The following is a 27,538-nucleotide window of genomic DNA, read 5'->3' on the forward strand; positions in this document are numbered from 1 at the left end:
AGTACCACTATGCTATGTAAAAATTGCATGTACAGTGAGAAGTGGACTAATGCCTGAAGCTCACCAATTCTGCTAGCTGACAATCATGACTAGGAACACTACTTTCCAGGGAGGAGCTTTAAGGAAGCTGACGGTTCATAAGGAAGTTCCATGGCCAACAAGATCCCATGGCACTAATGATTTGGTGACCGGAATTTCATGAACTCCAACACTAAGATGTATGAATATTGGTTTACCATCCACTTGAATATGGTAAGCTGCAATGGAACAGAGATGCACTTTGACTGATGACGTACTGAGGCCTGAGAATAAGTATTGAAGCAACTCCTTTGGCTGTTGGGAGCTTGCTTTATACCAGAATGAAAATCTGTTCCATTTAACACTGTAACCTCTTCCAGTTGAAGGTTTTCTGGAGGAGATGACAATACCCTCAACTTCCTTGATTATGGACAGCAACAAGATTCATGAGTGCACTATTATAACATCAAGCTGAGAGAGGGAAAATTTGGAAGACACAGTTGACCCTCCTCTTGAGTTACTAATGTTAGACTGGATCTCAAAGGAATCAGAGGGCTGATTGACAACCGGATGAGGGAAGAGAGCCACACTTGTCTGGCTAGAGTGATGAGGATCTCACACATCCAGTCTCCGTGCTTTCAGCAGCATTCTTGCCATCAACAGAAGTGGTGAAAAAGCATACAACTGATCTGTATCCCATTTGAGCAGTAACACAAAATCTTTCTACATTCCTGTTGTCCTCTGATGTTAACAGAATCAATGGGTGATCACAGATTCAACCACCTGTCTGCACTGTTTCATCTCGAGACCACTCATAGGGATAAGACACTCTGTTGAGGCTATCAGCCAATGTGGGACGGTATGTTTTTATTGGTAGCTCAAGGTGAATTTGGATTCCGGTACAATAAGTATTTCCCGTCAGAGGGCTCAAAATCTAAGCTTATATCTGAGGTAATGAAGGGTGAAGTGGCTTGCCAAAGGTCACAATGAGCAGCAGTGGGATTTGAACCCAGGCTTCTCTAGTTCTCTGCCTGCTGCTCTAACCACTTGGCTACTCTTCCACACTTGTTCACCATAGTGCCATTAGTTATCAAGCAGTTAATTTGGGAGTGAGAGGGTTGTTTTGACTGTCCCTATGAAATATTGTAGTAATTTACTCTCAAATTACATTTTAAAGCACACACTCTAAATTTGGTCAACACAAAATATTTCAAACCCAGTACAAATGCCTCGGGGCTGGTAGGTGTGTTCTATATATAAAAGAAGATTAATTATGCATCAGAAAATAAATTGAAGCAGGCAACAAAATCTAGCTGTTATCAGCATTTAAATCCTGTGTGAGAGATGTCCAGATGAGAGACTTTGAACTGGGTCCCGAGATATTTTAAATTGATGTTCTTAACATTCTCTATCAAGTTGCTTTTAGGAAGGCTTTATGGCTGCAAGCCCACTCCCAAATTCTTAGGGATTCCTGGCAAAGGGTCCATGACATTGTGCCCCCTGCTTGTTCAAGTAGAACATTGCTGCTTGGTTGTAGATTTGGATCAGAATTTCCTTTCGCTGAAGGAGATGTGAAAACACACTCTAGACATGTCTGATTTCTTATAGCTACAGGAGATTGAGCTGAAACATGTTTTATTGATGATCAGACTCCTTGTGTTTGGAAAGAACATGTGTATGCACCCTATTCCTTGCCACATCACTTAGTGAAGTAGAAGCTGAAAGAGAGCTCCCATCTCCTGGATGCCTGGGACTAGCCTCCACTGGCAAGGTCTCCTCATATTTGCAATGACCCTGAGTGGGAACAAGGGCTGAAGCAACTGATCCCACTGAGCACAAAGATTCCACTGGAGAATCCACGTTGAGACAAGAAATGTGGACCATGTGTGCCAGGATGACCAATACTTCTCAAGCTGGGACTTTATCCTCCTGTAGTAGGTTCATGATCAAAGCTCAAAAGCAGAATGCTCGCTCTGATGGGAAGAACCCATTTTCTTTCAGAGAATGTATCCATGCCCCAATAAACCTGATTCTTTGGGTAGGAACAAGGTTCAACTTGATAATGAACCCTGCGACTCATGAAGCTGGATCATTTTCTGCAGGGAGTCCAACATCCCTGCTTGGGAAGACCCTATCACTAACCAGTCATTCAGGTAAGGAAAGAAATTCCCTTACGACTAAGGTGCACTGCTGCTACTGCTAAGCATTTTGTGAAGACCCTCAGAGCCGCTGGGAGTCTGAAAGGGAGAACCATGTATTGATAGTGAGAAAAATCCACTATAAAACAGAGGTATTGCCAAAGGGAGTGATATATGGGTATGTGAGTATACGCATATTTTAGAATCCAGGCACACATTCAATCTCCCACTTGAATGAAGGACAGGATAGTGTGGAGGGAATTCATTTTGAAGACTTCCTATAATAGGCTCTTGTTTGGAATATGTTTCAATCACCTGACCTCTTGGGGATAAGAAAATAGGAGTAAAAGCCCTTGCCATGGTTTAGGAGGGACAGGTTCTGTTGCCTGCTGGCCGAGAAGTGACTCCACCACGTGATGGAGCTGGGTCAAGTGAGACGGATTTGGATTGAAAACTGAACAATGGTATAGCGCTGAAGGGTAGGAGAGGCACAAATGGTAACCAGACTCCACAATTTTGAGGTCTCAACTGTTTTTGGTGATCTTCTAGAAAAGGTGATACCTCTTCCATACCAGAAGGGTTGAGGCCAGAGAATAGACTCCGGTCAAAAACTAGGGTCCAGGTTTAGTCTGGGCTTCCTGTGGCATCTTTGGTTGATGTTTCTTGTATTGATGTCCACAAGCTGGAATCTGCTGTGAAAGCACAGGTGGTGCACTATACCAGTGAAATTAGCAGAAGGGGCATATCTGGAAGAAAGAACATTTAAAAGTGATAGAAGAATGCCTAGAAGACTATTATTCCCATTGAGAGAAACTGGACAGCAACATACTGCTCCTTAATTTGGGTGACTGTTTTCTTCAACTTGTGTCTGAAGAGGCTGTCTCTTGAACTGGACACGTCAGCCAATTTATAATGGACATCCTGATACAAGCTGCTGGCTCTCAACTAAGCCACCGGGCATGCCCTATTGGCTGCTGTACAAGATTATGCTGTGATAACAAATGACCCATACACTGAGCAAAATGATGTTCACACTCCTTTGCAATCAGAAAAGCCCAGCGACCATCAGGGATTTCATCTTGTTGATACAACTGTATAAGAATTAGACCATGTAGAATTAGTGGGCCATGATGTTGGAGTTGAGCATGATGAGTCTAGAGTCTTTGCCTGGTGGGGTGCTGGAGAAAATCTGGGCCTTCTTAGCCCATTTCAAGCACAGATTCCACTGCCTGGTGCAGTAGCTGAACCACCACAAACCTGTTTGCTGTACTCTATTTAAGATCCAGTTTCTGATATCCTGCTCCTGGGGGAGCAGGATATCAGATTCTCACACTTACTTTCTTGTAAATCCCATAGGATCGAGTGAACTGGGATTGCTGCAGGCTCCAACAGGGTTTCTAGAATCCTGAGAAATTCAAAAAGCTCTGTGTGGGATCCTTGTCATTATGGATGTTGACTAATGCTTGTCCATGAATTTGAAGTACTCAAGGTTTTCTGATGACAAAGAAAGCTCTGGTAAAACAGGTAGGAGGTCGGATGGGTTCCTATAGACTCCTTCCTCAGAGCTGAGAGAGAAGGAACACTAACCCATGACCCCAATGATGATGGTGGCAATTGGAGTGGAGACCTCAGTCTCAGAAGAGAAGATTCCCAGGGAATGTTCCAGACAGTGGTATTCCATGCTCCCTCCTCAGACTGAATGGATTCCTCTGCATACAGAAATGGTTGAAGGCTGGGTCCCACCACTGGGACTTGTGAAGGGAATTCATGAGGTGTGGAGGTAAGAGGGACTCGCTCTTGAACAAATCTATTACTCTGGAAGGAAAGATTTAAAGATGCACTTCTTATCACTAGCTGCCAACAAGGCAAAGAAAGTCTTCGCCAATTCCATGACCTTGTTTATAAGCTGATGTGCACTCTGACTAGGAGTTGGAACAAATGACATCCTCTTCTGAAGACCAATATAGGTTCATCCTCTTGAGAAGCTCCTAATGGACTCCAGAAAGGAACCAATCCTGGGTGCACTGATCTGCTGGATGCATGGAGCCAGAAGCATCATACAGCATATTGGATCTGGCATTTCCAAAGTCCTTGCTCAAGGAGATGGGATGGAGGTAAGGACATGGGGATGGGAAAAGTTAAGTGCAGTGAATTACCCTCAGGGTCTCTCTCAGTGATCGTTACCATCTTAAATGTGTTGTGTATTGATGGGTTGGGGACAGGTGCTCCAATTGCATTCAGGGGTGGAGCTGGTGTGCTGACAGCACTGAGGCCTGATGCATCACTGATTCGGGGGCCCAATGTGTCGACAATACCATCTGCATTGGTGAGACTGATCCAGACCTTGATTTTGGTGGCACCAACTGCCGGCTCCAGCACATGGTGCTTCTTTTTCTTATGCATTGAGAAGCCCCACAGGACTTGCAAAGGGCTCATGAATCCTTGTTTACAGGACTTCTGCACCTTGCTCGACTCTGACAAACTGGCAGATCTGGAAACAAGCGCAGCAGAAGAGGGAGCTTTGCTCAAGGAACTCTTGCTCAATTTAGCACAGAGGGAGCCAGAGGCGGTCCCATTCTAACTTTTTACCATCCTGAAAATTTGTTCCATCTTCCAGGCCCAGTTCTCTGGAACTTTGGTGACATCCAGTCACAACCATAGCACTTTGCTGCATTGTGCTCTGGTTCTAGACATAACAGATATTGTTGCCGTATGTAATGGACATTTTTCGGCCTCACACAATCCTACAAGCCACTGGCAGAGTTCTTGGAGCCAAACATTTTTATATATATATATATTTTTAGTAGCATTGAAAAGTTCTTTTGAGAGGCTGCTGAGGCAGTGAGGCAACTCAAAGTGAGTTTAACCCATGTCCCAAATTTTTTAAGAAGCTGTCCTCTGAATAGGACACTGGAACATAATGGGTTAAAAAGAAAAGAAACTATAAAGTACAAAACACAAAGAGAGAGAGGGTATACTTCTTACTCCTGGGGGAATTCTGCGCAAAAACATTTAAAATTCTGTGCACAAAAACTGAAAATTCTGCAAACTTTATATTGGTCAAAATAACACAATATACATGTCAGTCTAAGTAATTACATTTTAAATTACTACAGAAAAAAGTAATTAAAGTTGCAGAATTTTAAATATTTTGAGCAGAATTTCCTTAGAAATTCACTGTGTGTCCTTTCCACATACACACACCCTCATACAGGCTCCCTCACTCTCTTGCACATACACATCCCCTCATACAGGGCCCTTTCTCTTGCATACACACCCACACAAGCTCCCTTTTTCACACATACATCCTCACACAGGCTACCTATGTCTCTCTCTCACGCAGCCCTTCACACAGGCTCTGGTTCACACATACACAATCCCTTCACACAGGCTAGTACCCTCACATACACACGATACCTTTTTCATACAACGAGCTTCCAATCTCTCACACACATACACACTCCTTCACAATCTCCTCATATAGGCTCCCTCTCTCTGAAACCCACACTCAAATATCCCCCCCCACCCACCATCTCTTACCTCCCATGCTCTCTCTCTCTCACCCTCCCCACCCCCTTACCAACCATGCTGTTACCCTCCCCTCTTTCACACACACATTCTCTATCAGCATTCCCGCCCCCCATGCTCTCTCTTACCCTCCCCGACACACATTCTCTCTCACCGGCATGCCGCAGGACGCGCTCTGTTCGCAGCAAAGATGAAAGCCCGGTGCGCCAATCGTGTCGAATAGGGAAGGCCCCTGTGTGCTGCAAACGGTGTGCTGGGCCTTCGTCTTCGCTGCGAATGGAGCACGTCCCGCGGCACATGGGGGCCTTCCCTTTTTGCCACGAACGGTGCACCGGGCCTTCATCTTCGTCGCGAACAGAGCATGTGCCGCGGGATGTGCTCCGTTCACGGCATGCCGGGGTCTCCTCTGCTATTTTCTGTGCAGATGGGAAATTCTGCGCAAATTCTGCGTTCCGCAGTAGCGCAGAATTCCCCCAGGAGAACTTCAATGGATAAGATTGGACAAAAAAAAAAAAGAGTGAGAGGCTCACGAGGTAGGGCATATCCACAGGAGCGCCACTCATGCTCAGTAGAGCAATAGCTCTTTGAGCTAGGAAATAAGGGTCCATTCGGCACCAGATGATGTCACTCATGTCATGGCTAATTCAGCCCTGCCTGTTGACAAAAAAGGGAGAAAAAAAACACATATACAAAACACAGTGCACTACCTGTATCTCCTGCAGCCCCACAGGCTTATACTGTAGGGTACTGTTGAATCAGACCTTAGGCAATGTGTATGCCAGATCTACAGACATAGGGACCTTCTAGAAGTGGATCTAATCTGTCCATTTGCTCTTAATTTACAATAATAATAATCTGTGATGGAAGCCCAAAAAGAGAGGTTTATTTTAGGTCTATATGGTTTTTAGGCCTATATGTTTCTCAGGTGAGTTTCACTCAGTTCTTATTCCCAAGTTTCTCTATCTCCCCACATATCCATACCAGTTAAGTATTTAAATATATAAGAAATGCCTTATTTAATTAAATTATTTTATCATCTTTAGCTATTTAATACTACAGTCTAACTTGAGATTGTCAATTTCATATGCTGGTAAAATTCTAATGAATTAAAATTGAGTGGCTACATAGGAGGAGTGCTGTTTGTTTAAAGGGGTTTTATTTTGGGAAGTTTAGAAGTATGTGTAGCTACAAAATATCAATTGATGCTTCTTCACACTTTCTTAAAGTCCAGGGGGAAAATTGTTGCTCTGGGATATGCAGTCTATATAAAAAAAAGGTGAACAGCAGCAAACATGCCTGTTTAAAAACGGTTAGAAAACCCCACTGCTTTTTAATGGGATTGCACTTGGGTACTGCATTCTATCTTCTACTACAAAAATAACTGTCAGTGGAAAATAGTAATATGTTAGATTTTTTTTTCTTGATAATGTTTCCCAATTGAGGCTTATGATAAATGTACTTACCAGTTGTTTGCCAATCCAGTCATATTCATAATCAAACATATAGCCTTTTCGATCAAACAAATCCGTGAGGAGTTTCCTTAAGTAGTCATAGTCTGGTTTCTCAAAAAAGTCTAGCCTCCTTACATAGCGTAGATAAGCAGCCATCTCTTCTACATAAACAAGACAATACATTTTCTTATTCATCAGAATAAAATATCAATTACAAAGCTGTCCAATCTCTTCTAGCTTTTTACAGATTAACTTTAATTTTATAGTACTATACTTAGGCAGCAACATAAATACATGACATGTTTAAAGACAGATGTTCCATATTGCTGGCTACTTTATTTAACACGGAAAGTCCTATATTGCATGCTAGATAGGCAGGGATTTTTTTTTTTTTTTTTTTGCGATTTAGATAGTTTTCATTCTTTAACAAAGATGTGTGTACTGCCTGGACTGCTGCCCAAAAGTGTTCTCATTCAGATAGCCAACAAGAACAAGACAAATGTGCCATCCATTCAGTATTTGTGCAGGCATCACTTCTGAAGCCAAACCTTTCATTCACTCTGCTTTAGTCAGTGGATGCTTATATATGTACTAGCCGTTAAGCCCGTAACAACGGGCTACATTAAAAAAATTTTTTTGGTCCATTTCCTTCCCCCTCATTTTCCCCCTCCCCTTCATTCTCCTCTCCCCTCCCCCTCTAGTCTCCCTCCCTCCCTCTCACCTCCTCTCTCAATCCCCTCCCCTCTCAGCTCATTCACAACCCCTTCGGATGGCGCAGACAGAAGATCTCCGGGGGAGGTCTCTCCCTCCCGCGCGCCGCCACTACTGCTCCTCTCCGCCACCGCTACTGCCCCTCCCAACGCCATTTTTGTTACAGGCAAGCTCTGACCGACATGCTTGCCCGTGCATGCGCAGTAGAGCTGCTCTCTACTGCGCATTTGAGGCACGTCGGTCAAGCTTCATTTATCTAGTAGATATTCATAATTAAATATAAACCATTAAAGAAAAACAAAAAGAGTAAAGGCACCAACTGCTAGGGTTCAAAGTGATTACTATTGCTAGACCTTTCAAGGTTTCAATAAAATATAAGGTGGTAAAACTTTCCATAGAAAAATACATTCAAAAACAAGGGGTCATGATATAAAGCTGGAGAGAGAGAAAGTGGGAGACTCAGAGGACACAAGAAAACAAAAGATTTACCATACTGGGTCAGACCAAAAGGTCCGTCAAGCCTAGTATCTTGTTTCCAACAGTGGCAAATCCAGGTCACAAGTACCTGGCAGGATCCCAAAAGGTTGATAAATTCCTTGCTATTTATCAGATAAGAACGTAAAATTGCCATGCTGGGTCAGATCAAGGGTCCATCAAGCCCAGCATCCTGTCTCTAACAGAGGTCAAACCAAGCCACAAGAACCTGGCAAGTACCAAAACACCAAGAAGATCCCATGCTACTGATGCAATTAATAGCAGTGGCTATTCCCCAAGTCAACGTGATTATAGCAGTTAATGGACTTCTCCTCCAAGAACTTAGCCAAATCTTTTTTGAACCCAGCTACACTAACCATATCTTCTGGCAACAAATTCCAGACCTTAATTGTACGTTGAGTGAAAAAGAATTGACTCCGATTAGTCTTATATGTGCTACTTGCTAACTTGATGGAATGCCCTCTGATCCTTCTATTATCTGAAAGTTTAAATAACCGATTCACATCTACTCGTTCAAGACCTCTCATGATCTTAAAGATCTCTATCATATCCCCACTCAGCTGTCTTTTCTCCAAGATGATGCCAGTGTGTCGAAGATGTCATTTGAAGAAATTTGTCTTGCCCTGTTGTCAGTTGTACTTAACTTGAAAGTCAAGTTGGATTGTGAATTAGCTATGAAAAATCATGTGCGTAAGCTGGTTAAAATCGGGTAGTTCAAATTGCACATATTGTGTTGATTAAAGCCAATAATTGGGGTTTGTTGATTTTCGGTTAGTCATGCAAATGATGGATTCTAAATAATATTGACTATTGTAACTCACTTCTAGTGTTAACAAAAAAATGGTTAAATTGGTAGAGCTGTTACAAAATTTCATGTCCAGAGTACTGTGTGGATTGGGGAAGTATGAACATATTATGCCTGTATTTAAGGACCTTCATTGGTTACCAGTATCTTTTAGAATTTGTTTTAAAGTGTTAGTGATAATACATAAGGTACTCTTATAAACTGGAAAATCGATGGTTGAGATCCAGATTACAGTGGTATGTGCCACAAAGGGAATTACGGTCTATGAATACAGATCTTTTAGTGACAGCCTCAGTGAAGGAAGCTAGTTTGAACAGTGAACGAGCAATTACAGTGACAGGACCAGTACTCTGGAATTCAATGCCAAAGGAGTAACAGCTAATGAGAGAGCATAAACTATTTAGGAAAATGCTAAAAACCTGGCTTTTTAAGGAGGCTTATAATACCTAAAGGTAAAGAGACAGGGTTGAAGAATTAAGCAGCAAGAGGGTTTAGAGGGGAAGGTCAAAAGTCACTTATTCATGTTGTATGGTTTATACTATTCTGTACTGCTATTGTATTTATTTTAAAATTATATTTATGTAAAATTTATAGACAGCCTAGATTGATGATAGGTACTATAGAAAAAGAGAAAATAAAAAATAAAATAAATAAGCAGTGGATTTCCTCAAGTCCACCTTAATAATGGTTTATGGATTTTTCTTCCAAAGACTTGTCCAAACCTTTTTTAAACTCAGCTACACTAACAGCTTTTACTACATGCTCCGGCAACCAATTTCAGAGTTTAATAATGCGCTGGGTAAAAAAAACATTTTTTTTGTGTCTTAAATGTATTACCTAGTATTACTACTGCATATTCCCTAGGCTTTGTACTTTTTGAAAGCGTAAACAACCAATTTGCATTTACCTGTTTCACTCCACTCATTTTATAGATCTCTATCATATCTCCTCTCAGCCATCTCTTCTCCAAGCTGTAGAGCCTTAACCTCTTTAGCCTTTCCTCACTGGGGAATCATTCATCCCCTTTACCATTTTGGTTGGAGGAAATACTTCTTTATGGAAAGGGTAGTAAATGACTGACGGAAATCAAATTGACAAATTCAAGCGTATTTAAGACTTACACAGGGGAGTGGTAAAAAGGTGAATGGAGAAAGTGTGGGTAAAATGTGGATCTCGGATTACTGGACTGAGTATGGAAACACATGCTCATTTATCTGCAACAGCAAAGTACCAGAATTGAGAATAAAGAAGAATAAAGAAGATGAAAATGGAATAAATGAAAGCTTTATGGAGCAATTGGTTCAGGAACCAACGAGAGGGAGCAATTTTAGATCTAATTCTCAGTGGAGAGCAGGATTTGGTGAGAGAGGTAACGGTGGTGGGGCCGCTTGGCAATAGTGATCATATGATCAAATTTGAATTAATGGCTGGAAGAGGAACAGTATGCAAATCCAAGGCTCTCATGCTAAACTTTCAAAAGGGAAACTTTGATAAAATGAGAAAAATTGTTAGAAAAAAACTGAAAGGAGCAGCTATAAAAGTAAAAAGCATGCAAGAGGCATGGTTATTGTTAAAAAATACCATTCTAGAAGCACAGTCCAGATGTATTCCACACTAAGAAAGGTGGAAAGAAGGCAAAACGATTACCAGTATGGTTAAAAGGGGAGGTGAAAGAAGCTATTTTAGCCAAAAGATCTTCATTCAAAAATTGAAAGAAGGATCCAACAGAAGAAAATAGGATAATGCATAAACGTTGGCAAGTTAAATGTAAGACATTGATAAGACAGGCTAAGAGAGAATTTGAAAATAAGTTGGCCGTAGAAGCAAAAACTCACAGCAAAAACTTTTAAAAATATATCCGAAGCAGAAAGCCTGTGAGGGAGTCAGTTGGACCGTTAGATGATCGAGGGGTTAAAGGGGCACTTAGAGAAGATAAGGCCATCGCGGAAAGATTAAATGATTTCTTTGCTTCGGTGTTTACTGAAGAGGATGTTGGGGAGGTACCCGTAATGGAGAAGGTTTTCATGGGTAATGATTCAGATGGACTGAATCAAATCACGGTGAACCTAGAAGATGTGGTAGGCCTGATTGACAAACTGAAGAGTAGTAAATCACCTGGACCGGATGGTATACACCCCAGAGTTCTGAAGGAACTAAAAAATGAAATTTCAGACCTATTAGTAAAAATTTGTAACCTGTCATTAAAAATCATCCATTGTACCTGAAGGCTGGAGGATAGCTAATGTAACCCCCATATTTAAAAAGAGCTCCAGGGGTGATCCGGGAAAATACAGACCGGTTAGCCTGACTTCAGTGCCAGGAAAAATAGTGGAAAGTGTCCTAAACATCAAAATCACAGAACATATAGAAAGACATGGTTTAATGGAACAAAGTCAGCATGGCTTTACCCAAGGCAAGTCTTGCCTCACAAACCTGCTTCACTTTTTTGAAGGAGTTAATAAACATGTGGATAAAGGTGAACATGTAGATGTAGTGTACTTGGATATTCAGAAGGCATTTGACAAAGTTCCTCATGAGAGGCTTCTAGGAAAAATAAAAAGCCATGGGATAGGTGGCGATGTCCTTTCATGAATTACAAACTGGCTAAAAGACAGGAAACTGAGTAGGATTAAATAGACAATTTTCTGCATGGAAGGGTGTGGGCAGTGGAGTGCCTCAGGGATCTGTATTGGGACCCTTACTTTTCAATATATTTATAAATGATCTGGAAAGAAATACGACGAGTGAGGTAATCAAATTTGCAGATGATACAAAATTGTTCAGAGTAGTTAAATCACAAGCAGATTGTGATAAATTGCAGGAAGACCTTGTGAGGCTGGAAAATTGGGCATCAAAATGGCAGATGAAATTTAATGTGGACAAGTGCAAGGTGATGCATATAGGGAAAAATAACCCATGCTATAGTTACACAATGTTAGATTCCATATTAGGAGCTACCACCCAAGAAAGAGATCTAGGCGTCTTAGTGGATAACACATTGAAATAGTCTGTTCAGTGTGCTGCGGCAGTCAAAAAAGCAAACAGAATGTTGGGAATTATTAGAAAGGGAATGGTGAATAAAATGGAAAATGTCATAATGCCTCTGTATCGCTCCATGGTGAGACTGCACCTTGAATACTGTGTACAATTCTGGTCGCCGCATCTCAAAAAAGATATAATTGCGATTGAGAAGGTACAGAGAAGGGTGACCAAAATGATAAAGGGAATGGAACAGCTCCCCTATGAGGGAACACTAACGAGGTTAGGACTTTTCAGCTTGGAGAAGAGATGGCTGAGGGGGGATATGATAGAGGTGTTTAAAATCATGAGAGGTCTAGAACGGGTAGATGTGAATCGTTTTTTTACTCTTTTGGATAATAGAAAGACTAGGGGGCACTCCATGAAGTTAGCATGTGGCACATTTAAAACAAATAGGAGAAAGTTCTTTTTCTCTCAACGCACAATTAAACTCTGGAATTTGTTGCCAGAGGATGTGGTTAGTGCAGTTATTATAGCTGTGTTTAAAAAAGGATTGGATAAGTTCTTGGAGGAGAAGTCCATTACCTGCTATTAATTAAGTTGACTTAGATAATAACCACCGCTATTACTAGCAAAGGTAACATGGAATAGACTTAGTTTTTGGGTACTTGCCAGGTTCTTATGGCCTGGATTGGCCACTGTTGGAAACAGGATGCTGGGGTTGATGGAACCTTGGTCTGACCCAGTATGGCATGTTCTTATGTTCTTTACTCTCCAATACCTCAATTCGCAAACATATTACCTCGAGTTCAATGTATGCACTGGCTTCCCATTTGTTTCCACACAACACAAAACTGCAGTTATTTGTTATATAACCTCTCTCTTGCCCCTGGATTCTTTCTACTTTAAAATTTTATGTACCAGCATGTGTCCTTAGATCTTTTAGTCAAGGACTACTAAATCCTTGAATGTACATTCTCCACAGCTGGACAGGCACTTGGAATTTCCTCCCTAAAAAAACCTCCAACACACAAGACCTCAAAATCTAAAAAAGGTTAAAACCTATCTATTGAAACGGTCAAATGATGTCCTGTCTCAGATGCATTTCCTGCACACCAATTGTAATCTGTTCCTGTATAAGCTGTAACTTTTTTTGTTGTAACATTTTGATTTATTTTGTTTTATGTTCGTACTTTTATGCAAGTTGGTTTTGTTTTCCGCCCTGTATGAAAGAGGGGTGGGTGATTAACCAATATTTAAAATTTAAAAAAATTGATAGAATGCCCAAATAAACTGTGCCACAATAGTTGTTGGTGATATGCTGCAATAGTGCCAAAGTAGACTGTAACCGTGTTTGTCTATAGTTCCAATTCTTAGAGACTCAGCTGATACTGAAGTAAAGTCCAAGTTGAACATGTAAAGAGATTCTCTTTTTGAGTTGCACACCAATTGGACAATCTTTCCCATTTAAAATTGAAGATCTGGTAAAAGACCTTGTTGCTAAAATTACTTTTACTTCTGAAGAAAAAGGTATCACTTGTATTACTTTGCTTTCAAAATCCAAACCTTGAGGACTAGAGATTGGTGGATGAAGTAAACAAGTGATACACTGTATTGTATTAAAAGAGTTGGAAATATATGCAGATGAAGCAGTTAAGAGATAGCTAGCACTCGGAACCATGGTAACTAAACTTGACATGGTCAAAGGAGGCTACTAAAATTCTTCCTCCCTCCTTTCTTAGCTTCTTGTTTTGGCTCCCCTATGAGGAAGGGCTAAATAGATTAGGGCTGTTCTGTTTGGAGAAGAGAAAGCTGAGAGGGGATATAATAGAGGTCTACAAAATCATGAAAGGACTTAACCATTTCAATAACTGTTCATTTACTCTTTCAGATAATACAAGGACTAGGGGGCACTTCATGAAGTTAGCAAGTAGCACATTTAAAACAAATAGGAGAAAATTCTTTCACACAACACACAATTAAGCTCTGATATTCATTGCCAGAGAATGTGGTTAAGACAGTGTAGCTGGGTTTAAAAACGTTTTGGATAAGTTCCTGGAGAAGTCTATACATTGCTATTAATCAATAGGGAATAGCCACTGTATATTGTCGGCATTAGTAGATGGGATCTATTTAATGTTTGGGTACTTGCCACCAGGTACTTGTTACCTGGATTGGCCACTGTTGGAAACAGGATACTTTTACTGGACTTGATGGACCCTTGGTCTGACCCAGTATGGCATCTCTTAGGTTCTAAAGTAGAGGAACTAAAGAATACACATACATGAGATCCTTTGTCCTATGAAACTGAGAATGTGTCCGACAAGAAGGCATGTTGATTTTTGGAGAATAATACAGGAAGATTATGATTTAACAGTGATGTAAAGAAATCTATCTTCAGCGCTCTCCAGAGCTGAAATAGAAATGTGTTGTAGTGGGAGGGAGAGACTATTCCTGAGGTTGAAGTCGGTAGCTCAGCAAGTCTGCATGAATACTGTCTGTCTGGGAGATTAACAACATTTAGATGTATCTTTCTTGGAACTGCCTATTCCAAATTTAGCAAGAACTCAGTTTTGAGGACCATGTTTCCTCTTGCTTTTCATGTATTACATTGCTACTATATTGTCTGTTCCGATTTGAACTCTTTAGCCATGTTTCGAATACTAAGTGAGCTTTGAAAATGGCCCTCAGTTCTAGAACATTCATGTAAAGATTTAGCTCCTGAATGGATCAAGTTCCTTGAAAGCAGATGATATTGAGATGGCCTCCCCAAACTTGGTTGGCAGCATCCATAGTTAGTACTTGCTGAATGCAGGGTGGGTGAAATTGCTGACCTCAAGTTAGAGTTTCTGACATTTCAGATGTCTCTGCACTTCTCTCAATTATAGACAGGCAAAAGTTGTTACTTGAACTATAGTTACCATGTGGTTCAACATTTTCATGAACATTCTGGTTGATACATATAGCCAGATGGACAAAAGCAAACCATGCAGGTTAAGCTGTTAAGAACATAAGAACATGCCATACTGGGTCAGACCACGGGTCTATCAAGCCCAGCATCCTGTTTCCAACAGTGGCCAATCCAGGCCATAAGAAACCTGGCAAGTACCCAAAAACTAAGTCTATTTCATGTTACTGTGGCTATGTTCATCCATTAAATGGGTAGAAAGGCTTTTCCTTTCTGCATTTCCAAGTATGCTACTATGCATTCCAGTTGATGTAAGATAAAAATTGTCAGAGTAGGAGGTGGTTATGGATTGTATAGGATGTGGTCAAGTGCATTCTTCTGAGTTTCTGTTTGATATTAGCTAGTTGTCTAAATATGGGAAAACTAAGATACTGTTTTTCCTGGCATGGGCAGCTATCACATGTAGGCATTTTGTGAGGACTCTCAGAGCTGCTGCCAGATATAGATATTTCCTGTGGTTGGTATAAATAAGAAGGTGGGTAAGTATCTTTTAGTTCTAGGGTGGCTATCTAGTCTCAGACTTCTAGGTAAGGAAGGATGATGCTAAGGGAGTTAATTTTGAATTTTTCTTTCTTGAAGTATGCTCAAGCTTTTTCGTCCAGGACTGGTGTAGTCCTCTGAATGTTTTGGGATTAGAAAATACCTTGAATAAAAGCTCTTGCCCCTTTCTGAAGCCGGGACTGGCACTATTCATTAGTGGACAACAGGGCTTGTGTCATGGCTGCTATGCAGGTACAGGCGAATGCGCTCTGATACATTTCTGGGTCTTTCTGAACTCAGGCAGCATGTTGTGCATCAGCAGCATCCAGTAATGACACTGAATTGTGTGGCTGAATTAGTTCTGCTTGTCCATGGAGAAAACCTCAGCCTCCCTTTAAATGCAAATCCTCTGGTATAGAGAGATTCTGGCTAAGCACTCTGGTATCAGATTTTATAGCTCCTATACTCATGAAAGATGAGTGGCTAATTCAAAGTTTTGAGACTTTAACCTATGCAAAGGTTGAAAAGTCATTTATTCACTAAGGATCTATACACTAATGGGTGTTAATGCTAAAATTCATGTTGAACGCATGTCAACGCAGATGTTATCTAACATACATATGTGATATTTACATGTGCATTAGCCCTATCACCAATTCCCTAATAGTAATGCTAACCTGCATGCAAATTTTAAAAAAATGTAAATCAGTTCATTAGGTATTTATTCTTTGATGTATTATCGAACATTTATATCCAATGATCGTGACATTAGTTACAATTCAGAAGGTGTAGCTAAATTTAGTGGAGTTGAGCCACAACCTGTCTTAACACATGACCCAAATCCTACTCTTCTGCCAAAAGGTAAAGACCTCCAGGATAAAAGAAAACGTCTCTAGCCTTATCAACCCCCACCTCAAATAGCCAAAGGCTTCTAGATCTTGTTACCTTCCCAACTAGACTCCAAAGCCCTCAAAGATGTCCATGGCATGAGGGACAATGCCTCCGTCTTGCCCTGCTGGCACCAAATTCAAATTGGCATTGGCTGACATATTGTATTAGAATGCAGTGCAAGGTTGGCCCTGGACTTGGTGCCAGCCAGGTAGAAGAAAAAACACTTTTGTTAATGTCATACGTCCTGCATTAGATCAGGATGTAATGCTCATGTTAAAATCAGTTTAAATTGCATGTTATCCACTGATTTTAATGCAGATTACTGCATAATCCCCTAAATGTGCCTGCATGCAGTTGTTAGGCAACAGCATATAGAGTTTCTGTGGTTTGGTTAGTTTAACTTATGAACTATTCATATGGCATTTCTGGTATATTTTGACAGTATTTTTGATTGAATACAATACTAATTTCAGAACATTCCCAACATGTCAATGTACCTTTTTCCATAAGCACATGCTTGGCATTTATCTGTAAATCTATTTTCAGCTATTTAGATCTTTTGCAGACAGGACTGCCTTTTTCTGCGGTACATAGATGTATGTTGAAAAACGTTTGCTTGAACTATAGATTTGGATATTTTATTTGCTATTAAAATACATTAAAAATATAATAGGAAGATAAAGTTTTTTCAGGATTAAGACTGGCGGTATCATCATTTTACTTTAATGGTAAATGATTATAGAAGCGTAACAGAACCCAACACTGTCTACTGGTGCTTGAAGAACAGTGCTCAGACTAAAATGGACTATCGCATTATAAGATACCATTAGTTTGTACATGATTGCTTGTTTTTTAAGCCATAGTAGCATCCTTGTTCCCTTTTTTCTAGTATTTATAAACTACATTCCTTTGAATCAACTGATTGATTTTGATCACTGGCAATGAAGCAGGTAAGAACTCAAAAAATGTTCCATTTCTTCTATTCCAACCAGCAACAACATCGCCTGAGACAAGTTGACCTCATTATTCTGTTGCTGGCACAAGACACATGGTTCCTAGCAGCAGGAGTATTCTCAAAGTCAAGGTAAAACTACTCTGGAACCATGGGGGAAACTTACTACCCAGCCATATTCTCCTGGCTAGAAAATAAACCACCTTCTTTATTTTGCCATTACACCATCTCTTTAATGCTCAAATTGACACTGAAATGCTGGCCAAAGTAGACAGAACTGTCATGAAAGGAACTCAGTCTTGAGGCACATCAAAGACGGGGCACAAACACTTGGAGGAGCAAATGGTGCCAATTGCATTCAACTTTTCTGTTTCATTTCTAATTTATGAAACAAGCCTGGTACACCGTGTTCAACCTTCTGGTGTTATAATGTAATATTAGGTAGATGGCTGATGTGAGCCGAAGAAAAAGTGGCAAAAATGAATCTTTTAATGGAGAGTTGCACTTAAAACTGATCTACAAACATTTAGGGGAAAACAAAAACTGCCTGCATTGGTGAAAATATTGCACATACTGTTCAGCCACAGGGTTTGCACCAAGAATCAAAGCAAAATGACTTGCTTAGTTTTGCTTTGACTACTGCTGTGGCTACAAATTAGCCATAGTATGTATACTTGATTTTTATGCAATCTACACACATTTTCCTCCTCAACCTGAACACGACCTTGGGAATACTTTCTGAAAATGCAGGTAAAAGTATGTGTGTTGTAGAACATGCATATTTTTACTGACGCTGAAGGTGGGCAAGTTACAAAAAGCCTATTTCTGCAGATAAAAAGCATTTTAGCCATTTAAATCTGTTTTCAAACTTGCCCTTTAAAAAAAATTTTTTAAGTTACTATATTTTGCAATTGCTCAGATTTAGTGTGTCTAGGTGTTTACATTTAAAGGTTCTGCTGCTGCATGACTACTACGAACAATAGTCACTATGTTGTTCCAAACACTTGCCCTCAGAGAGAGAGAGAGACCATATTTCACACATAAAATAGCTTGTGAAATGTGATTGTCTTGTTAAATTGTAGAATAAAGAGAAGAGTTTAATCAGTCCCTACCAAAAAAAAACAACATATCAGCAAATCAACTTAAAATGCAAAGTCTCCTGCTCCCAACTGACTTGCTCACCCCTACTGATGAAACAAGCTTCAGTAAACAAACTCATATAAACCTCAGTTCTTTACCCTGACAATCACAATACAATAGCAGGGCCCAATAATTGACAATTTCAGCAAATTTTGTGAAGGGTCCATGAAGTGACACATGAATACAAACTTTATGCATAAAGAAGCTAGTTCAATATTCTACTGCACAGCATCTTTATTCACAGTGCATATCAATAAGTGAAAGGAAGGGAGGCAAATATTTTGAATCTGAAATGTAGAGCCATCAAGCCGTAAAATGATATTGAAAAAACTTTAGAAAATATCAATTGCTAGAAACTGACTGGGCTGGAAGTGATAGAACAGAGTTTAATCATTTTCTGTGCTAAATAAAGAAATGGAGAAATTTCTTACCTGATAATTTCATTTTCCTTAGTGTAGACAGATAGACTCAGGACCAATGGGTATAGTGTACTCCTGATAGCAGTTGGAGACGGATCAGATTTCAATCTGACATCAGCCCTAGTAAATATACCCCTGCAGGAAGTGCAGCTCTTCAGTATTCTCCTCGAAAAGCAATTGTGGATACCTGCATGACTGAATAACTTTGATAACTTGATTAATTTGAATTGGTTGAATTGGTTATAGCTGGAGACCGCCAGTGCCCTCAACCGAGAAATGTCGACACCCAGTAGGATGGGAGTCCTAGCTGGAGGAAATCATGGCTTACCCATGAATCACTCGCTCTCGGGGATGTCACTTGAGAATTCCATGAATAATGGCAGCCGTGGGTGGGATGCTGAGTCCATCTGTCTACACTAAGGAAAATGAAATTATCAGGTAAGTAATTTCTCCATTTCCTAGCGTGTAGCAGATGGACTCAGGACAATGGGTTGTATAAAAGCTGCTCCTGAACCGGGTGGGAGGCTGCCCGTGGCCCACTTAGTACTGCCCTTGCAAATGCTGTGTCCTCTCGAGCCTGAACATCCAGGCGGTAAAACCTGGAGAAGGTGTGGATGGAGGACCATGTCGCTGCCCGACAGATCTCGGCGGGTGACAGCATCTTGGTTTCCGCCCAGGACACTGCCTGGGCTCTAGTGGAATTGGCCTTGATTTGTAAAGGCGGTGGCTTGCCTGCTTCTACGTAGGCTGCCTTGATGACTTCTTTGATCCAGCGGGCTATGGTTGCTCGCGAGGCCACTTCCTCTTGCTTCTTCCCGCTGTGAAGGACGAATAGATGGTCCGTCTTTCGTACAGATTCCAACCTTTCCAGGTATCGAACTAGGAGTCTGCCGACGTTGAGATGGCATAGACTAGACTCTTCCAAATTCTTATGCTCATCTGGCAATGGTAGCGAGATGGTTTGGTTGAGATGGAAGTGAGAAACCACTCTGAGGAGGAAGGACGGAACCGTGCGTAAGTGGATGGTTCCCGGGGTGAGTCTGAGGAATGGCTCCCGGCAGAACAGTGCTTGTAGCTCGGAGATATGACAGGCCAAACAGACTGCCACCAGGAAGGCTGTCTTCAATGTTAATAGTGGGAGAGACAGGCCATGAAGAGGTCTGAAGGAGGCTCCTGCTAAGAAATCTAGGACCAGGTTGAGGTTTTAATGTGGCACTGGCCACTTTAGGGGTGGTCGGATCTGCTTGACTCCTTTCAGAAAGCGGGAGACATACGGGTGAGAGGCTAGCCTGCCGCTCTCACTCTTGGTTCCGTAGCATGACAATGCGGCCACCTGTACCTTGATGGAGTTGAGAGACAATCCCTTCTGTAGATCATTCTGCAGGAATTCCAAAATCGCAGGAATTTTGACTGAGCGTGGAACGATGTTGCGCTCCTCACACCAGGCTTTGAATACTCTCCAAATCCTTATGTATGTTAGGGATGTGGAGAACTTTCGTGCTCGGAATAGGGTGTCAATTACTGCCCCCAAGTATCCGCTCTTCCTCAAGCGAGTCCTCTCAAAGGCCAGGCCGTAAGAGAGAATCGAGCTGGATCCTCGTGGAGGATCGGCCCTTGTTGGAGCAGGTCTCTGTGTGGCGGTAGCGGGAGGGGGCTCCCTGTCAGCAGCCTTCGCATGTCTGCGTACCACGGTCTTCTTGGCCAGTCCGGGGCCACTAAAGTGCTGTTCCCTTGCAGTGTTCTATCTTGTGGATGATTGCGCCCAATATGGGCCATGGTGGGAAGGCGTATAATAGAGATTCCTGTGGCCAGGTCTGTACCAGGGCAATGATTACCTGGAACTGAGGTTCCTGCCTGTGAATGAATAAGCTGGGCACTTGGGCGTTGGACCGGTTTGTCAGGAGGTCCATGGTTGGTGTTCCCCAACGGTTTATCATCAATTGGAATGCTGTGGTCGACAGCCTCCATTATCCTGGGTCTAGACTTTCTCTGCTGAGGTAATCCGCAGCGATGTTGTCTTTCCCTGTGATGTGGACGGCCGAGATCTCTTGAAGGTTCGCTTCCGCCCATGACATTAGGGGGTCTATTTCCAGAGACACCTGTTGGCTTCTGGTTCCTCCCATCACTGTTGATGTAGGCCACTGTTGTGGCATTCTCCGACATTACTCATAAGAACATGCCAGACTGAGTCAGACCAAGGGTCTATCAAGCATAGCATCCTGTTTCCAACAGTGGCCAAATCCAGGCCATAAGAACCTGGCAAGTACCCAAAAACTAAGTCTATTCCATGTTACCATTACTAGTAATAGCAATGGCTATTTTCTACGTCAACTTAATTAATAGCAGGTAATGGACTTCTCCTCCAAGAACTTATCCAATCCTTTTTTAAACACAGCTATGCTAACTGCACTAACCACATCTTCTGGCAACAAATTCCAGATTTTAATTGTGCGTTGAGTAAAAAAGAACTTTCTCCGATTAGTTTTAAATGTGCCACATGCTAACTTCATGGAGTGCCCCCTAGTCTTTCTATTATTCGAAAGCGTAAATAACCGATTCACATCTACCCGTTCTAGACCTCTCATGATTTTAAACACCTATCATATCCCCCCTCAGCCATCTCTTCTCAAAGCTGAAAAGTCCTAACCTCTTTAGTCTTTCCTCATAGGGGAGCTGTTCCATTCCCTTTATCATTTTGGTACCCCTTCTCTGTACCTTCTCCATCGCAATTATATCTTTTTTGAGATACGGCGACCAGAATTGTACACAGTATTCAAGGTGCGGTCTCACCATGGAGCGATACAGAGGCATTATGACATTTTCCGTTTTATTCACCATTCCCTTTCTGTTTGCTTTTTTGACTGCTGCAGCACATTGAACCAATGATTTCAATGTGTTATCCACTATGACGCCTAGATCTTTCTTGGGTTGTAGCACCTAATATGGAACCTAACATTGTGTAACTATAGCATGGGTTATTTTTCCCTATATGCATCACCTTGCACTTATCCACATTAAATTTCATCTGCCATTTGGATGCCCAATTTTCCAGTCTTACAAGGTCTTCCTGCAATTTATCACAATCTGCTTGTGATTTAACTACTCTGAACAATTTTGTATCATCTGCAAATTTGATTATATCACTCGTCGTATTTCTTTCCAGATCATTTATAAATATATTGAAAAGTAAGGTTCCCAATACAGATCCCTGAGGCACTCCACTGCCCACTCCCTTCCACTGAGAATACTGTCCATTTAATCCTACTCTGTTTCCTGTCTTTTAGCCAGTTTGCAATCCACGAAAGGACATCACCACCTAACCCATGACTTTTTACTTTTCCTAGAAACCTCTCATGAGGAACTTTGTCAAACGTCTTCTGAAAATCCAAGTATACTACATCTACCGGTTCACCTTTATCCACATGTTTATTAACTCCTTCAAAAAAGTGAAGCAGATTTGTGAGGCAAGACTTGCCTTGGGTAAAGCCATGCTGACTTTGTTCCATTAAACCATGTCTTTCTATATGTTCTGTGATTTTGATGTTTAGAACACTTTCCACTATTTTTCCTGGCACTGAAGTCAGGCTAACCGATCTGTAGTTTCCCGGATCGCCCCTGGAGCCCTTTTTAAATATTGGGGTTACATTTGCTATCCTCCAGTCTTCAGGTACAATGGATGATTTTAATGATAAGTTACAAATTTTTACTAATAGGTCTGAAATTTCATTTTTTAGTTCCTTCAGAACTCTGGGGTGTATACCATCCGGTCCAGGTGATTTACTACTCTTCAGTTTGTCAATCAGGCCTACCACATCTTCTAGGTTCACCGTGATTTGATTCAGTCCATCTGAATCATTACCCATGAAAACCTTCTCCATTACGGGTACCTCCCCAACATCCTCTTCAGTAAACACCGAAGCAAAGAAATCATTTAATCTTTCCGCGATGGCCTTATCTTCTCTAAGTGCCCCTTTAACCCCTCGATCATCTAACGGTCCAACTGACTCCCTCACAGGCTTTCTGCTTCGGATATATTTAAAAAAGTTTTTACTGTGAGTTTTTGCCTCTACAGCCAACTTCTTTTCAAATTCTCTCTTAGCCTGTCTTATCAATGTCTTACATTTAACTTGCCAATGTTTATGCTTTATCCTATTTTCTTCTGTTGGATCCTTCTTCCAATTTTTGAATGAAGATCTTTTGGCTAAAATAGCTTCTTTCACCTCCCCTTTTAACCATGCCGGTAATCGTTTTGCCTTCTTTCCACCTTTCTTAATGTGTGGAATACATCTGGACTGTGCTTCTAGAATGGTATTTTTTAACAATGACCACGCCTCTTGGACATTTTTTTACTTTTGTAGCTGCTCCTTTCAGTTTTTTTCTAACAATTTTTCTCATTTTATCAAAGTTTCCCTTTTGAAAGTTTAGCACGAGAGCCTTGGATTTGCACACTATTCCTTTTCCACTCATTAAATCAAATTTGATCATATTATGATCACTATTGCCAAGCGGCCCCACCACCGTTACCTCTCTCACCAAGTCCTGTGCTCCACTGAGAATTAGATCTAAAATTGCTCCCTCTCTCGTCGGTTCCTGAACCAATTGCTCCATAAAGCTATCATTTATTCCATCCAGGAACGTTATCTCTCTAGTGTGACCCGATGATACATTTACCCAGTCTATATTGGGGTAACTGAAGTCTCCCATTATTACTGCACTACCAATTTGGTTAGCTTCCCTAATTTCTCTTAGCAATTCACTGTCCATCTCACCATCTTGACCAGGTGGACGGTAGTATACCCCTATCACTGTAGTCTTCCCTGACACACAAGGGATTTCTACCCATAAAGATTCAATTTTGTATTTAGTCTCATGCAGGATGTTTATCCTGTTGGACTCTATGCCATCCTGGACATAAAGCGCCACACCTCCTCCCGACTGCTCCTCTCTGTCATTGCGATATAATTTGTACCCCGGTATAGCACTGTCCCATTGGTTATCCTCTTTCCACCATGTCTCTGAGATGCCAATTAAGTCTATGTCATCATTTACTGCTATACATTCTAATTCTCCCATCTTACTTCTTAGACTTCCGGCATTAGCATACAAACATTTCAAAGTTTGTTTTTTGTTTGTATTTTTATTCTGCTTTTTAATTGATAGGGATAAGTTAGAATTTTTTAGCTCAGGTGAGTTTTTAGTTACAGGCACTTGGACTACTTTTCTAATTATTGGAACCTCACTGTCGGGATGCCCTAATTCTAATGCATCATTAGTATCCTTTAAAGATACCTCTCTCCAAACCATGCGCTGCTGAGCGACTGTCGGCTTTCCCCTTTGTTCTAGTTTAAAAGCTGCTCTATCTCCTTTTTAAAGGTTAGCGCCAGCAGTCTGGTTCCACCCTGGTTAAGGTGGAGCCCATCCCTTCGGAAGAGACTCCCCCTTCCCCAAAAGGTTCCCCAGTTCCTAACAAAACTGAATCCCTCTTCCTTGCACCATCGTCTCATCCACACATTGAGACTCCGGAGCTCTGCCTGCCTCTGGTGACCTGCGCGTGGAACAGGGAGCATTTCAGAGAATGCTACCCTGGAGGTTCTGGATTTAATCTTTCTACCTAAGAGCCTAAATTTGGCTTCCAGAACCTCCCTCCCACACCCACCCAAGGCTCTCCAGTACAGTTTTGACTCTGTTGGTCGCCTGGTGACTTTCCTCTGGGGATTTCGCCCTGATCAGCCAATTGTTTAGATAAGGTTGAACGAGGATTCCTTCCTTCCTCAGTGTTGCTGCCACTACCACCATGATCTTGGTGTACGTCCGGGGTGCTGTGGCTAACCCAAATGGTAGTGCCCAGAACTGGTAGTGACGGTCCAGGATCGAGAAGCGTAGAAAACGCTGATGCTCTTAATGGATCAGAATGAGTAGGTAGGCTTCTGACAGATCCAGGGATGTAAGGAACTCTCCCGGTTGTGTCGCCCTTATTACCGAGCGCAGGGTTTCCCTGTGGAAGTGAGTAATCTTCAGGTGGCGGTTGACCAACTTGAGGTCCAGGATCGGCCAGAACATTCCTTCTTTCTTGGGAACGATAAAATAGATAGAATAATGTCCAGTATTTATTTGTTGTGCAGGCACCAGTGTTATGGTGTTATGGCTAGCAATCTGGTCACTGTAGCTTCCACTGCCATCCTCTTGTAAGGGTCGTGGCAGGGGGATTCCACAAACTTGTCCGGAGGGAGGTCGTGGAAATCCAGGTAATATCCCTCTCGAATAATGGCTAGGACCCACTTGTCTGAAGTTATCTCGACCCATCTTTGGTAGAATAGGGCAAGTCTGCCCCCTATGGCTTCTTCCTTTGGACAGGTCGGCTGATTTTCATTGTGGGGTGCAGCTGGGGCCTGGGCCCGAGCCGGCTCCCCTTTTGTTGTGCTTGTTCCGAAAGGACTGGCTCCTGCCTGTGGAGCGAGCCGCTTGATATGTGCTTCTGTATGGGTTGAAGCGCTGTGATCCTCTGCCCCTGGAAGTTCGGGGGAAGGGTCGCTGGTTTCTCTTATTCCTGTCCTCCAGTAGCCGCGACAGTGGGGATTCGCCCCATTTGTTGGCTAGTTTCTCTAGTTCACTTCCGAACAGGAGGGTTCCCTTGAAGGGCATCCTTGTGAGTCATTTTGGAAGATGCGTCGGCCGACCAGCTTCGGAGCCAGAGTTGTCTTCAGGCTGCCACGGCTGATGACACTCCTCTAGCTGCAGTGCGCACCAGATCAGAAGTGGCATCCATGAGGAATGATACTGCTGGTTTCAGGGTTTCCCCAGGAGTGTTGTTCCTGGTCTGTGATAAGCAGGCGCGTGCCACCATGGCACAGCAGGCCGCGATCTGCAGACATATAGCGGAGACGTCACAAGACTGTTTGAGGATGGATTCCAGACGCCTGTCTTGAGCATCCTTGAGTGCTGCTCCTCCCTCAACTGGGATAGTAGTGCGCTTTGAGACCGCGCAGACCATGGCATCCACTTTCGGACATGCCAGGAGATCTTTGGCAGCTGGGTCCAGAGGGTACATGGCTGACAGGGCACGCCCCCCTTTGAACATAATTTCCGGGGCATCCCATTCCAGGTCAATTAGCTGCTGGACAGCTTGTAATAGTGGGAAATGGACGGGAGGTCTGACTGAGTCCCTCTAGTAGGGGATTCGTCTTAGGTTCCCCCGAGGCACTTGTGCTCGGGATAGCGAGCACTTTCAAGCTGTGTGACCAGGTCTGGAAGCTCATCCTTGGTGAAGAAGTGCCTCATGGTTTGGTGGGGCTCTGTCCCCGGGAGTTCCTCTTCCTCCAGGGGTTCTGATTCCTCATCTGAGTTGTCCGTGTCCCCGAAGGTGGGGCTTCTGGGTGGTGGAATCACTTCCCTGGGCATAGAGGGTCCCGGGATGGTGAGGTCCTCTGGCGGAAGTTGTGGCCATATTATCGGAGGCCCCGGTTGCATGTGGATGAAGGTATGCAGACCTTTGAAGAATTCCACCCAGGAGATAGAAGCTGGGTATAAATTAAGAGGCGCTGTGTCCCTGGGGAGCCCCATTTGAGGGAGGGTCCCTCTGGGAGACGCTAGGTCCGGCAAACTGTTCGATAAGCTGGAACCCAGTACCAGCTGGGGAGGGCCATGGGCTGGATCCCCCAGGGCCTCCTCGTACCTTATACACAGGGCCGTGGCCTCCTCATGCTGTGCAGCTCTAATGTGGCATGCTGGGCAAAGGCCCTGAGCCTTGAGCTTCTTTTCCGGTGGTGCCATGGCTTGTGCGCGTAAAATACAGGGCCCGGGTGGCTTATGCGCTCCTGTGCTTCGAAGTTGTGCGCATAGGATTGGTATGTGTTCAGGGAGATGTGCGCGCTATTGTGCGCACAGATCGAAGTTATGAGCCCGGCACAGTAAGCGTGTGGCTATGTGCGTTGCTTGTGCGCACGGTACTTGGGCGCGTGACGTTGTGCGCACGTATCGGGGCAGCGAACAGATCAAAATGGTGACACCGACCACGCGGTCAATATGGCGACCACCTTGGAGAGTCTCCATGTGGGATGACCCTTGGATCTGACCGGGGTCTAGCCCTGCTAGGGCAGATCAACCTGGTGGCACTGGTCCCGGCTGGCGACCTGTGCGACTCCTCGAGCTTCAGAGACCGAAGACTTAAATAGATTTCTACCTTACTTTGTCTCGGCGCTTCCCGGTCTCGTTCCGGGCGGTCTCCGGCTGCAAGTGGAGAGGGAAAATACCTTCACCGCCGTGCTCGAAGTTGCACCCGCTGCCTCTCAGCCTCACCCAATGTCGGGGGCTAGGTCCCTACCAAGGGTCAGCCACCGGTCCGAGGCTTACCTCAGAGGGATCGCGGAAATCACCTCAGGAATTCTCAACTGGGGGAGGGAACCAATGGGTGTCACCGCAGGAGAGCGGGGCTCATCTGTAGAGGTAAAATTTCTTCTTGTTTTGGTTTTCTTTGCTAAATTACTCTTAGCGCTGTGCTAGCGTGCATAGAGTCCCGAACTGCTATGAGACGGAAAATACTGAAGAGCTGCACTTCCTGCAGGGG

The 27,538-nt window shown here is 42.7% G+C and overlaps 1 protein-coding gene across 8 annotated transcripts in view; it reads right to left on the reverse strand.

Moving 5' to 3' along the window:
- The window catches only part of CSNK1G3 (casein kinase 1 gamma 3), a 448,270-nt gene that overhangs the window by 129,446 nt on the left and 291,286 nt on the right, over nt 1-27,538 (reverse strand). For all 8 annotated transcript variants that reach the window (XM_029619760.1, XM_029619702.1, XM_029619712.1 and 5 more), the window contains one exon: nt 7,148-7,296. In XM_029619760.1, the coding sequence (XP_029475620.1) occupies nt 7,148-7,296 (149 nt within the window). The remainder of the gene's footprint in view (nt 1-7,147; nt 7,297-27,538) is intronic.

The sequence above is a fragment of the Rhinatrema bivittatum genome, chromosome 1 (genome assembly GCF_901001135.1).
Source record: "Rhinatrema bivittatum chromosome 1, aRhiBiv1.1, whole genome shotgun sequence".
NCBI lineage: Eukaryota > Metazoa > Chordata > Amphibia > Gymnophiona > Rhinatrematidae > Rhinatrema > Rhinatrema bivittatum.